This window comes from Sesamum indicum, linkage group LG4 (genome assembly GCF_026168435.1).
Source record: "Sesamum indicum cultivar Baizhima isolate 11 linkage group LG4, ASM2616843v1, whole genome shotgun sequence".
Lineage (NCBI taxonomy): Eukaryota > Viridiplantae > Streptophyta > Magnoliopsida > Lamiales > Pedaliaceae > Sesamum > Sesamum indicum.
In genome coordinates, this window is record NC_142660.1 from 4498784 (window position 1) to 4512168 (window position 13385).

General features: G+C 37.2%; 1 protein-coding gene across 1 annotated transcript; it reads left to right on the top strand.

Annotated features, from left to right (window-relative positions):
- Positions 1–250: 250 nt before the first annotated feature.
- Positions 251–6387, top strand: LOC148788286 (uncharacterized). The gene is made up of 3 exons (XM_088879968.1): positions 251–448; positions 4292–5624; positions 5699–6387. The coding sequence occupies exons 1-3, from the start codon at positions 251–253 to the stop codon at positions 6385–6387; spliced, it is 2220 nt and encodes a 739-aa protein (XP_088736094.1).
- Positions 6388–13385: the final 6998 nt, after the last annotated feature.

Consider the following 13385-nt stretch of genomic DNA (forward strand, 5'->3'; position numbering starts at 1 on the left):
GTATTATATAATTTATTTTAGTTAAAACTATGTTAATCAAAATTGGAGATTACTTATCGGTGAAATTAAAAAATTAGATAAATGTTTTGGTTAAATATAAATTAATATTGCTTATTGAAAAAATAAAATATTAATTGAATATATTCGTTGTATTATATAATTCATTGTAGATAAAAAATATCTATGGTAAATTACTAAATTAAAATTGATATTATTTAATTAAATAAATAAAAAATTAAAATCATGCGAAATGGGGTGGGCTTGCAGGACGGGTTTGGCGGGGTTGGTTTTTAAGGGGATGGGGTGGGGTCGAGGTTTTTCCAGGCGATGCAGGGTACGGGTTCGGGGTTTACGAAAAGGGGAAGGTTCGGGTCCAGGCAAGGGCAAACCCGCACCAGACTCGCCCCGTTGCCATCACTACTCAGAAGTGAACTCAAAGAGCTTGTCTGTAAGTTTAGGTCCAAAAGCAGTGGGAAAAATGAATAACTAACTAACAACCTAACTAACCCCAACCAACTTGAACACCTGTCAAAATTAACAGCTGGACATAAAAACTATATATGCATAACAAATGTATTTTTCAAATATAAAAAACATGTTGTATGGATAGCGCGTCTTCATCTTTCTTCAGCCTGGATCCTGAAGATGCTATACTGTAGTTGCACTTTCATGGCCATCACCATTATTTCGAACATCCTCCCCAGAAGTTGGACGTCGATTACCGGAGATCAAACCCTACTTGCACAGCAAAGAATCGAAGGTAGCTCCCAAAGGAATATTGGTAAACATGTAAGCAAATTGTTTGCAACATCGAACAAAAAGAGCAAGGAAGCCCTTCTTTTTAACAATCACGGACAATGTGACCATCAATATCGAAGTGCTTGGTTCGTTCATCAGACACCTTGTTGGCTGTGATATGTAAGGCGGTCGGATTATCGCAATGCAAAGGAATGAGCGTAGGACAACAGTCCCAAAATCACAAAGGATATACGAGATCCACTTGAATTCGCAAATAGTAGGCCCCATGCTATGATATTCGGCCTCAACAGAGGACCGAGAAACTGTACACTACTTCTTCATTTTCCAGGAAACAAGGGCATCTCTAAGAAAAATACAAAATATAGTCAGTGAACGGTGCAAATCCACACAAGAACGCTAATCCGCAATACAGTAGGTTACAAGATAGGAAGGAAAGAGAAGGTCTTTAGTAGGAGACCCTTTCAAATAGCAAACCACATGCAGCACCGCATGCCAGTGATCCTCACATGAATTTTGGAGGAATTAGCTAAGTTGTTGAATGCCATGTGAAATATCAGGGCACGTGAAGCTGAAATAGAGCAAACGCCTCACTAAACGAGGATAAGGTTTAAGACCATTCAAATAAGAATCAGTATGAGAATGTTATTTCATGCCCTACGGCAAAGGAGTAGTGGCGGAAAGTGCCTGCTGAATCCCACAATCAGTAATAATATCCAAGATATACTTGGACAGCGTAATGCATGTGCTGTGAGCAGATCCCACAATTTGGAGCCGAAGGAAATTCCTAAATCCTTGATAGTAAAAATATCATCAAGATAGACCTTAACCTGAGAGATCAATTCTTCTGTAGGAACCATAACGAGAAAGTCATCGACATAGACCAAAAGACCAATGCAATCATCAGTCAACACGTTTGGTGAAAAGACAATAGTCGTGGGTAGAAGGATGAAAACCAAACAAAGTTGGTTGGAGAATTCTCGATTCCATTTATCCGAATCATACTTTCAAACCATATAATGAGCGTTTTAGGCGGCAAACATGGCCTGGATCAACAACATAACCTTTAAGAGGAGTCATATAAATTTCTTCTTGCAAATGACCGTGAAGAAAGTCGTTATTTGTATCAATCTGGTGCATGGGCCATCGAAAGTCTATAACAACAGCCAAGCGAAGCGCACCGTAACAACTTTAGCAATTGGTCAGAAGCTCTTAGTGTAATCAATCTTGGTGTAGTCGTTGGCCACTAGTCGGGCTTTGTACGATCAACAGAATAATCATATTTCCATTTCAATTTAAAACCCACTTACAACTAATGGTCTTCTTCCCTTTAGGCAATGGACCAACGTCCATGTCATTGTTCTCAAAGGCTATAAGCTTTTGGTTCATAGCATTCACCCATGGGGTACTAATAGAAGCCAGCTTTCAAGTCCATGGTTCCTACAAAATAGATAATGATGCCATAAATTTCAAGGATGTAGGGGTAAAGTTTCTGAGAGTTGGTGTAGAGGCACGATCATCTATATGACATACAAAGTCATTAAGTGAAGATAGTTGCTGATGGTCCCTCTGTGACCGTCTAGGTTGTGTGTAAGGGATAGTAGTAGAATCAGAATGGGAAGAAGGTAGGAGAGATGGTTTGGGTAGGGATAAATTTGTCGGAGGTATGGGGTCAACAACATTTGCGGCAAGTGGAATCTTTGACAATGGACAGTGTGCAAGAGTAGGATTAACATGAGCAAAAGGAAACACATATTCATGGAATTTAACATCGCGAGACACAAATGTGTGATAAGATTCGAGATCATAGACTTTATATGCTTTCTGACCAGGGGGTAACCCAAGAAGATACATTTAGAGGCAAGCCGATAAATTTGGATTTATTGACAACAAAATAAAGACAACTAAATATTTTAAGGTGTTCATACGAGGTTGGCTTGTTGTATTGAATGTGAAATGGTGTTTTACAATTAAGAAGACGAGAGTAGAACTTATTTATGAGATAAGTAGTTGAAAGAATGGCATCACCCACAAATTTCCTAGGAAGTAAAACCTGAAACATCATACCTCTAGAAGATGCCTATGCTTACAGTCCACTACTCCATTTTGTTGTGGTGTGTACGTGAAACTCTTTTGATGAATGATCCCAGGGATATGAAAGAATTTTGACATTGCTCGTTGAGAAATTCCAGCCATTATCTGATCTCACACACTTTATTCTCTTGTCAAATTGTGTCTGAACAAGATGCAAAATTTTTGTAGGATATAGAGTCTCGTGTCTTATTAGAAATGTACAAGTTGCTCTACTAAAATCATCAACAATAGTGAGAATAATTATAGGATCACATTTTGTGCTTATATCATATAATATTTTAGCCTATTTTGTGACCAAATGCTCCTAATTAAATATTATTTTGCAGTTAGGACAAAAGAAATGGAAAATAAAGAAAAGTACCAAAATGAAAATTCAAACAAGACTCAAACTCAGATTTTTGGCAAGAGTTTGGAGCTGCTTGGACTACCTCTGATGAAGGAAGAGTTTAACTAGGATTATAATTTTATCTCTATAAGTCTTTTAGTTCAACTAGGAATCTACTTCTAATCCTAGTAGAACTAGGTATCTAGCTATTATAAATAGGTGAAGTAATTCACTTTAAGAGACAACTTTTGAACTCTTTTATTTCTCTACGCTTTTATAATATTTTCCTATTTTGCTTTTCATGCGTTCTTCCATTAGCATGTCTGGCTAGTCCTCTCATTCCGGTTGAAGACTTGGTGAACGCTTAAATCCAACGAGTTGTGAGATCTAATTTATGCTTTCTACTTTTATTCATATTGGTATTTGTGTTGTTGTCTGTGCTTTTATTACAAATAATCTGATTTATTGTCAAGAATATTTGCCTAGCCAATTGAACATGCAAATTCGTAATTGTTTGTTTAATTCAATAACTAGTGGTAACATAGCATAATTGATTATGTAGAAGTTTTCGATTATGTTGTGGGGAATGCACAATCTAACTTAAATAAATCCTCGTAGGAATTTATTGGTTAGAAAGCCTTTCTAATTTTTAATGCTGTTGGTAAATGAAATCTTGAGAACGTTCCCAAGGTTGTTTACTGATTAGGGATTTAGTCAACGGACGTTCCTTGGCTATCCACAAGGTAAGGAAAGGTGAGGTTGTTAGGTCGTACCAATGGCCATAATCAATTTATCTATCATGAATAATTGTTATCTTTGCATCTATGATCAACCGTGGAATTAAGCGTGATCCTGTCTTTGACTGGAATACTCTTCTCTTATATTTATCTCTTTTAATTTTATTAGCTTTTTAGTTTTATTCTTCTTCACAATCAAAACTCCCCCTAATTATTTTCCTTTTTGAAGGAATTAATTTAAAACCAATCTCTGTGGATTTGACCCTACTCACACATGTACAAAAGTGTTCGTAGGAATTATTTTTGGTGGATTCGACACCCATCAAATTTTGGCGCCGTTGCCGGGGATTGGTGTCTTTAAATTAATTTCTTTTTCTAGTTACTTGGTTTTAGGCCACGTTCTTCGCGTATAGGTGAACTTGAATTTCACCCAGAGATCGAGAAGACCGCTCGTAGACTCCAAAAAGAAATCAAGCAACACAAGGAAGAGCCTTCTACTTCTTCCAAACCAGCAGTAGACTCTGAGTTAGACGTGTCCACGTCTAACGACTCTAAAGACGAAGTCATGGCTCAAAATCTAGAACGAACGATCAAAGAAATGACTTTCTTTGACTTAAATCAACAACCACTCTACATTGAATATCCTAATTTAAATGTTGATTTTGAACTTAAATCTAGCCTAATTCATTTACTTCCTACTTTTCGTGGTCTTGCACGTGAAGACCCACACAAACACCTCAAACAATTCCATGTGGTGTGTTCCGGCATGAGACCTCAAGGAGTCACCGAAGAACAAATCAAGCTAAGAGCCTTTCCATTCTCATTGGGCGATAAAGCAAAAGATTGGCTCTACTCCTTACCTTCGGGATCTATTGTTAATTGGAACGAGCTCAAGAAACTATTTCTTGAGAACTACTTCCCCGCTTCAAGGACTACAAACATTCGGAAGGAAATAAGTGGAATACGTCAATTCTCCGGTGAAAGTTTGTATGAATATTGGGGGAGATTCAAGCAATTGGTGGAGAGTGGCCCTCATCACAAAATCCGCGACCATCTTCTAATTCAATATTTTTATGAAGGATTGTCTGAGGCAAATAGAAGCTTGGTGGATGCAGCTAGTGGTGGTGCTTTGTATGAGAAAACTCCTATCGAAGCACGCAATCTAATTACAACCATGGCGGCTAATAATCAACAATTCGGTAGTAGAAACGACAACCCCCCACAAAGGGTAAACGAGGTAAGTACTTCGATTGATGAACGTTTAGATAAACTTACTTCTCTTGTTGAAAAATTTATAGGGGGAAGCATTCAACAAGTCAAAACTTGTGGGATATGTACATCTTCGGGACATTACACCGACGCTTGTCCTACACTTCACGAAGAATCAACCGAACATGCTGACGCCGTCGGTGGATTTTTTGGCCAACAACAAAGGAGACATGACCCATTTTTCAATACCTACAACCCTGGATGGAGAGATCACCCAAATTTGAGGTATGACAATCAACCTCAAAACTTTCAAAGAGTTCCACACCAACCACCACCACCACCACCTCAAACCAATCCCAATAATGGTACGTCCTTGGAGGATATCGTGAAGACACTCGCCTTGAGCACCCAACAATTCCAACAAGAAACTCGCTTGAGCATACAAAATTTAGAATCTCAAATGAGCCATCTGGCCTCCTCCGTTAGCCGTTTGGAGTCTCAAGGTAAGTTTTCCTCCCAAACTATTATTAATCCTAAACAAAATGTTAGTGCTATTACCTTGTGCAGTGAAAAAGAGCTACAACTCGAAATAGCACTAGGCGTGGGCACGCACAACAGGGAAAAACAGAGGACGCATTCGAAATTCTTCCAAAAGAAATTGAAAAACCCAACCAAGTCAGCGAGGACAATTCCAAGGTGTTCATGTCCAAACCTTCATTCCCGGAGAGATTGGCCAAGTCCAAAGAGGAGGAAGAGGAGAAGGATATCCTTGAAACATTACTCAATGTTGAGGTAAATATTCCCCTACTCAATGCAATTAAACAAGTACCTCGCTATGCAAAATTTCTCAAGGAATTGTGCACCAACAAATCTAAATTGAGAGATAATGAAAGGGTAAGTATGGGAGAAAATGTATCTGCCATTCTTCAAAGAAAACTACCTCCTAAATGCAATGATTTAGGTACGTTTTCTATCCCTTGCAAAATTGGAAAGATTGGAATAGAAAAAACAATGTGTGATTTGGGTGCCTCTATCAATATTATGCCTCTTACCATTTCTGAATCATTAAATGTTGGCCCATTGAAAGAAACGGGGGTTATTCTTCAACTTGCCGATCATTCCGTAGTTGACCCCGAAGGAGTTCTTGAGGATGTACTTGTGCAAGTTAATAAATTGGTTTTTCCTGCTGATTTTTATGTGCTTGATATGAGGGGGGGATATTTCTCTCAATTCTACATCCATCTTGCTTGGAAGACCATTCCTTAAAACCTCAAAAACCAAAATTGATGTTGATGCTGGAATTCTCTCTATGGAATTTGATAATGAGGTTATGAGCTTTACAATTGGTGGTGCCATGGAATATTCTAATGATGCGCATTCTATATTTTTCGTTGATTTTATTGATCCTTTGGTGCAAAAAAATGCTGTGTTCGATGGTGGAGGAGCATTTAAGACAACAATTACCAAAAGCCCCACCTCGAGTCCAAGAACTTACAAGAACAAAGTCTTTCATGACAAAATAAGTTCAAGGAAGAAGTCATCCATGGACCGCCAAGTTCTCCTAAATCCACACCATCACTGGGTGCATTACATAGAAGAAGTAGATTTAGAATGTCCAACTCATTTGAGTTGAGGCACAACAACGTCTAGCCAAAGACACTAAAGAAATACACTTCTTGGGAGGCAACCCATGTCCTTTTCTTTTTTCTCAATTATTATTATTATTATTTTTCTTCTCTCTTATCTAACTTCTTGTGAATGTTGTGATACCACTACAATCAATTTTTGTAGGTCAAAAGGTATGAGCATCCACAAGGGACTCTCCCTCTCATTCAAGGTCTCACAATTCTCGAGCTCCCGCAGTTCCACCACCTACCCTCGAATCACTAAGGGACGCTCTCTTTCTCCCTTTCTCTTATTTTATCGTCCTAAATATGCATGCTTACCACATTGGGGACAATGTGGAATTAAGTGAGGGGAGGGTGTTTTGATTGCTTTGATAGAAAATGAGTCTTGGTGGATTAATTGTTTTGATTGATGCTTGCTACCCCTTCCATATTTGTTGAAGCAAATATTATTTTACATTGTTCTCACACTAGCTTTATGATCAAAGACTTAGGCTAATCAAGTAATAATTTGGTAATGTGTGATAAGGATGTGCATCTAATGACTCCTGACAACTTATGGTTAAGTACTTATTTTTGCAAATGGTGATTTAATTTGAAAATTGAATGTGGAAAATTGGTGGACATAACCTACCTAGAGAGGAATTTTGAGCCTATACACTCATAAAAATCTACATTGTTTCTTTTCTCGAGAGATAATGCTTCATGATTTTGTCTTCCTAGAACTTGCTTTGAACCATATCGAGGCCACATCTTTATGCATACACTTGAAAATGATAAAGGCACTAGGATAAAAACCCCTTTAGCTTAAAAACACCACCTACATACAACTCCCCTCAGTAAGCCCATTTGAGCCTTATACGCCATAATTCCTTGTTATGCAACCCCAAGTATAAACAAACTCTACCGTCTTTTTATTATCCTTATTTGGCCCTTCCAAGGACTAGTAGAGCATCAAGGAAACAAAGATGTGTTCTAAGTATATGTTTTGACATTAAGTGGGAGCTAACATGTCACATGAAAATCTTGTTCTATGCCTTAATTAAAAGAGAAAAAAAAGAGAGAAAATGCCTTAAAAAAAAGAGAAAAAGAAAAAAAAAGGAAGGCAAGAAAAAAAAAGAGAAAAAGAAAAATAAAAAGGAAGGCAAGAAGAAAAAAATATATTTTCTCTCTTTAAAGGAAAGGCATAGCTGAAGTCGAGGAAAGTGGCACATGAAAGAGCATGAGATAAATCAATTTTGAAAAGCTTGAATTCCTACATCTATTACTTGGTGCTCTAATTTAGTTCCATGGATTTTCACCTTATATTTCCTTATTCTTCCTACCCCCAAACCAAAGCCCTATTACAACCAAAATATAAGACCTCTTGATTCAAGTGTGTGCACATTTATAAGTGGTTGAGATTTTGGTGTATAATCAAGCCTATGGTGAACCATTTTCATATCAAGCATTTGAGCGAAACACTCAACCAAAAACACTTGCGAGATTGGGAGATATGAGAGCATAGTCCACTTGTTCTCCATGCTTAGTTTTCATGAAGATCATCTTGTGAAAACTTGTTTGAAGTTTGTTGAATTGTCTTTTATCATATGATGTACCATTCTTTGAACATTTAACTAGATTCTTGCTTGTTACTTTCGTTTACAATCCATAAAGTTTCGAATGAACTTCTTCAACTATTTTATCTCTATTTCTTTGCATCGAGGACGAGCAAGGGGTTAACTGGGGGGATATTTGATAGGATCGCATTTTGTGCTTATTTCATATAATATTTTAGCCTATTTTGTGATCAAATGCTCCAAATTAAATATTATTTTGCAGCATTAGGATAAAAGAAATGGAAAATGAAGAAAAACACCAAAATGGAAATTCAAACAAGACTCAAACTCAATTTTTGGCAAGAGTTCGGAGCTGCTTGGACTACCTCTGATGAAGGAAGAGTTTAACTAGGATTATAATTTTATCTCTATAAGTCTTTTAGTTCAACTAGGAATCTACTTCTAATCCTAGTAGAACTAGGTATCTAGCTATTATAAAATAGGTGATGTAATTCACTTTAAGAGACAACTTTTGAACTCTTTTATTTCTCTACGCTTTTATAATATTTTCCTATTTTGCTTTTCATGTGTTCTTCCATTAGCATGTCTAGCTAGTCCTCTCATTCCGGATGAAGACTTGGTGAACGCTTAAATCCAACGAGTTGTGAGATCTAATTTATGCTTTCTACTTTTATTCATATTGGTATTTGTGTTGTTCTCTGTGCTTTTATTACAAATAATCTGATTTATTGTCAAGAATATTTGCCTAGCAAATTGAACATGCAAATCCGTAATTATTCGTTTAATTCAATAACTAGTGGTTACATAACATAATTGATTATGTAGAAGTTTTCGATTATATTGTGGGGAATGCACAATCTAACTTAAATAAATCCTCGTAGGAATTTATTGGTTAGAATTGGGCCTTTCTAATTCTTAATGTTGTTGGTAAATTAAATCTTGAGAACATTCCCAAGGTTGTTTACTGATTAGGGATTTAGTCAACGGACATTCCTTGGCTATCCACAAGGTAAGGAAATGTGAGGTTGTTAGGTCGTACCAAATGGCCATAACCAATTTATCTATCATGAATAATTGTTATCTTTGCATCTATGATCAACCGTGGAATTAAGCGTGGTCCTGTCTTTGACTGGAATACTCTTCCTTATATTTATCTCTTCTAATTTTATTAGCTTTTTAGTTTTATTCTTCTTCACAATCAAAACTCCCCCTAATTATTTTCCTTTTTGAAGGAATTAATTTAAAATCAATCTCTGTGGATCGACCCTACTCACACATCTACAAAAGTGTTCGTAGGAATTATTTTTGGTGGATTCGACACCCATCAAATAAATTGACACCCAGAGAATGTGTGTTGCTATAAGGTCCCAAATATCGACATGGATAAGATCAAAGATGAAGTTGGAGCGAATGTTGCTGGAATGAAATGGTAATCTATGAAGTTTAGCTAAGGGACAGATATTATAGATGACATTTTAAGAAGCAGAGACCAGGGTAGTAGAAGAAATATGCGTCATTGAGTTCTTGGACAAATGGCATTGTCCGTTATACCAAACGTCATTATTACATGATATTGCTAAGATAGGCTAGAGTTACAACTAAAATAAACTAATGAAAGTTTATTAGGTTTATTTCCATCACAAGCGGTAGAATCCAACATATGTGCATCTAGGAGTTGGTGCCAAGCAGGCCAACTTATCCCACAATTTCATTCATTGGTATAGTAATTTGTCACTGACTTATTTCCTTGCACGATGAATCTGATCTCACGTTGTAATTGATAGATTGATGGACCATTGCTCTCACCATATCGAGCTTCTAATTCCATCCACAAATCCCTTGTTGAACTCATATACATGAATGTCTCAACTATATCCTTTGAAATAGAATTTAGGATCCAAGTTTTCAACATGGAATGAATACGATTCCATTTCTTAAACTCCTCTGAAACTTCGGCAGGTCGGACCAATCTTCCATATATATAAATTCTAGCTTCATTTTCGCAGCAAGAGCTGCTATCCAGGTAGGATGGTCGGATGAATAAAGCTGTAAGTGTTAGAATATGTGACCTGAAAGCCACTTAGATTAGCATACTTGTAATCTATTCTGCCGATAACTCAATTTTATATAATATTATTCAGTGAATAAAATGAGTATTCGCTATTAGCATTTCATTTGTTGTGCTCATTACACATTTATTTGCATTTCTTTCAAACATCACAACAAAGCCCACAAACCACTTTAACAACCGTAAAACAGTTGGACTGCGCATTGGATGGCGGTCATGAAACTAACTGTCTAGGGTTGGGCCTAAACTGTTCCAAGTTGAGGACCTCTAGAATGGGCATCGAGTGTTCTATGAAGACTTGCACTAAGAGTCACATTCATTTGATGAATGTCGTGTTTCATCGGCGACATACGTGGGACATCTATGCAATCTTAATTGGTCGATTGGTTAGGTGTTGAATCGACTGAACTGACTCGCGGGGATGATCATATAGAAGCTTGGAGGCTTGGTCGATATGACTCAAATCCCGAGCTTTGATAGTATAGGAGTAGTCCTCAGACTTGAGGAATTACGCAGTCACGTGAATGCGATGACTGTATCTTGGATTTGTGTGAGAGGTGATCGTCCCAAACATGGTCATCATAAGCCTTGTCCAGTACAGTCAAAGCATGTAGCGAGAACGGTGAGTTCGAAGAAGAGGATTCATTCCCTGTCAAAACGTGACAGAGGTATCTCCTATGCACTTGGAGATGCGTTTACGCTCTATAAAATTATGGCCATTAATTGATCGAATAGGAAACAAAGGTTTCTATATTGAGCAATTTGGCGTAATGCGATCTCAAGTATTAAGCATAGACGCCTAGTCCAGGATAGGAACCGACACCCAATTCCATGCCCTAAGACTAAGGCCGACAGACGGTAGAAAGAAGGACTATACCCGTATGGACTCAAGAGTCTAAAAGTTTGTATGGATATTCGCCTAGTCTCTAGTGCCATAGACCGTTGCTAGACGGCCACTTATGGTGATGGAATTTCTTGATCAAAGGTTGATCGAGAATTACTAATTAAATTAGATTTAATTAATAATAGTGTTTAACACCAGCCCAAGTCTAGTTGAAAGGTAAACCTAAAGAGTCACACACAAATCACGGAGAAGGAACGACGAATTAATTAGAAATTAATTCCATAAGTAATTGAATTACTTATTAATGAGAGGGGTCCATTGGATGGAGGAGCCCAAGAATAAATTAATATGATTAATTTATATTGGGCTTGGCCTTATTATTTAATAAGTTAGACTTATTTATTAATAAAAGCTTATTGGACTCATATATTTAATTGGATTAAATATATGATGAAATTAATTAAGTTGGCTTTAATTAAATTGGATTTAATTAAAATTATTGGCTTTGTATTTTATTTAATAAAATCGGCCAATGCGAAGCCCATAACTAGGTTGGTGGAAAATCTTAAAAAAGGAAATTATTGACTAACAAATTCACTTTTGGAAAGTGTCATGTTAATCATCCTTTGTTTGAAAGAAAGAATTTTATTACCTTATGGATGATAGGATAAACCTAGACACATTCTAAAACATCCACTCGGCCGCCCCTCTCCAATACACACATGTTTTTTTTTTTTCCAATTTCTTTTCTAGTGGATGTAACTTTAGAGTATGGACGTAACTTTAGAGGGCCTCTACATTTGAACAAACCAAATGAAGGGGATTCGAAGTAAATCAAATCAAAGAGATAACTTTTGATTTATGATTTATATACCTCTCAATTTTTTTTCTTTTACCATTGGCCCCATTTAACTTTATTGGCATTGTGATAAACTATATCAATCCTCGGAAACTCCAAGGGTACACCCCTTAGAATTATGGTTTTGTTATGTTTCGTTTTTATTTACGAATTTTCGCATTACCGCTTCCGCTTGAGCATTCTTGGGCCGATCCAGTCACTTTTTTCGTTTTCAGTAAGAGTCATATCTACCGTTGTTTGGTTTACAATTGCACTTTGATTCACCGGAGCAGTCTGAGTCTTCACAATATTCCCTTCCATTGCCTCTGAACCTCTAGGCGCCTTTGAGGAATATAATCGGACATGGTTTGTACATTGATGAGAGAGGTATGCAGACACCTTCAAAAGAAGGCTCTGATACCAGGTTGAAAACTGTAATTGCAGTGAAAAAATGTGTTGACGCCACAGATTGTTATGAGCAAACTTTCCTGTGTATTGATTGTATTCAATTATTCTCAGTAATGAGCTCAAGGAAGCTCAACTTTAAAAATAGGTCCAGAAACAGCGAGGAAAAAGGAATAATCAACTAACAACCTAACTAACCCCAACTCAAGATGCACAATAGGCCAGGCTTCGCTAACCCAACCCAAGACCAGATTGAACCAATTAAAAAGGGGGTTGGTTTGGCATATGCCTGATTCGGACCATGCTGGTCCTTAGCCGATCCCAGGAATCAATACTTGGTACCAGCCCAACCCAGTGGCTCGAGGGCTTGTTGGGCCTTTTTTTTAAAAAGATTATATATTCTTAACTATTATTTTTCTATATATAAATTTTATGTGATTTAATTTATTATTTATTTATTTCATAAAGATAATTATAAATTTAAGTAATTCTGTACAAGAATACTTCAATATCATAAAAAAATAAAACAAACACATGCGTACCTAATGCGGGATTGGTTTCGGGTTGGTTCGGGCATCAACCAGGCCGGTCCATCGATTGAAGTTGGGTTTAAAAATAGACACAATTGGGGCACACTTAGAGCTCCTAGACTGCCCTAAGACCGGCCACGAATAGTAGCGGGCCGGTCCTAGGGTGGACTTTCTCAGGCTAGTTCATGTCAGTCTTGTACTGACCCATCCCACTATGAGCCTGGATTCCGGAGATGCTGGACAGCCGCTGCACTTTCATGGCCATCACCATTATTTCCAACGAAACAGGATACAACTACACATGCCAAGCTATTACTTCTTTCTTTTTCTCCTTTTGATTACAATGAGAACGTAAATGAGTTGATAGAGTGTTTTTTTTTTGGATTGTTAGTCGA

What these genes read in the sequence shown, in the direction of transcription:
- LOC148788286 (XM_088879968.1), top strand. Translation starts at nt 251, where the DNA reads ATGGGGTGGGCTTGCAGGACGGGTTTGGCGGGGTTGGTTTTTAAGGGG. An exon ending in TGAACTCAAAGAGCTTGTCT is followed by an intron (nt 449 to 4,291) that starts GTAAGTTTAGGT and finishes TTCTTTTTCTAG; the next exon opens with TTACTTGGTTTTAGGCCACG. An exon ending in TAGCCGTTTGGAGTCTCAAG is followed by an intron (nt 5,625 to 5,698) that starts GTAAGTTTTCCT and finishes AGTGAAAAAGAG; the next exon opens with CTACAACTCGAAATAGCACT.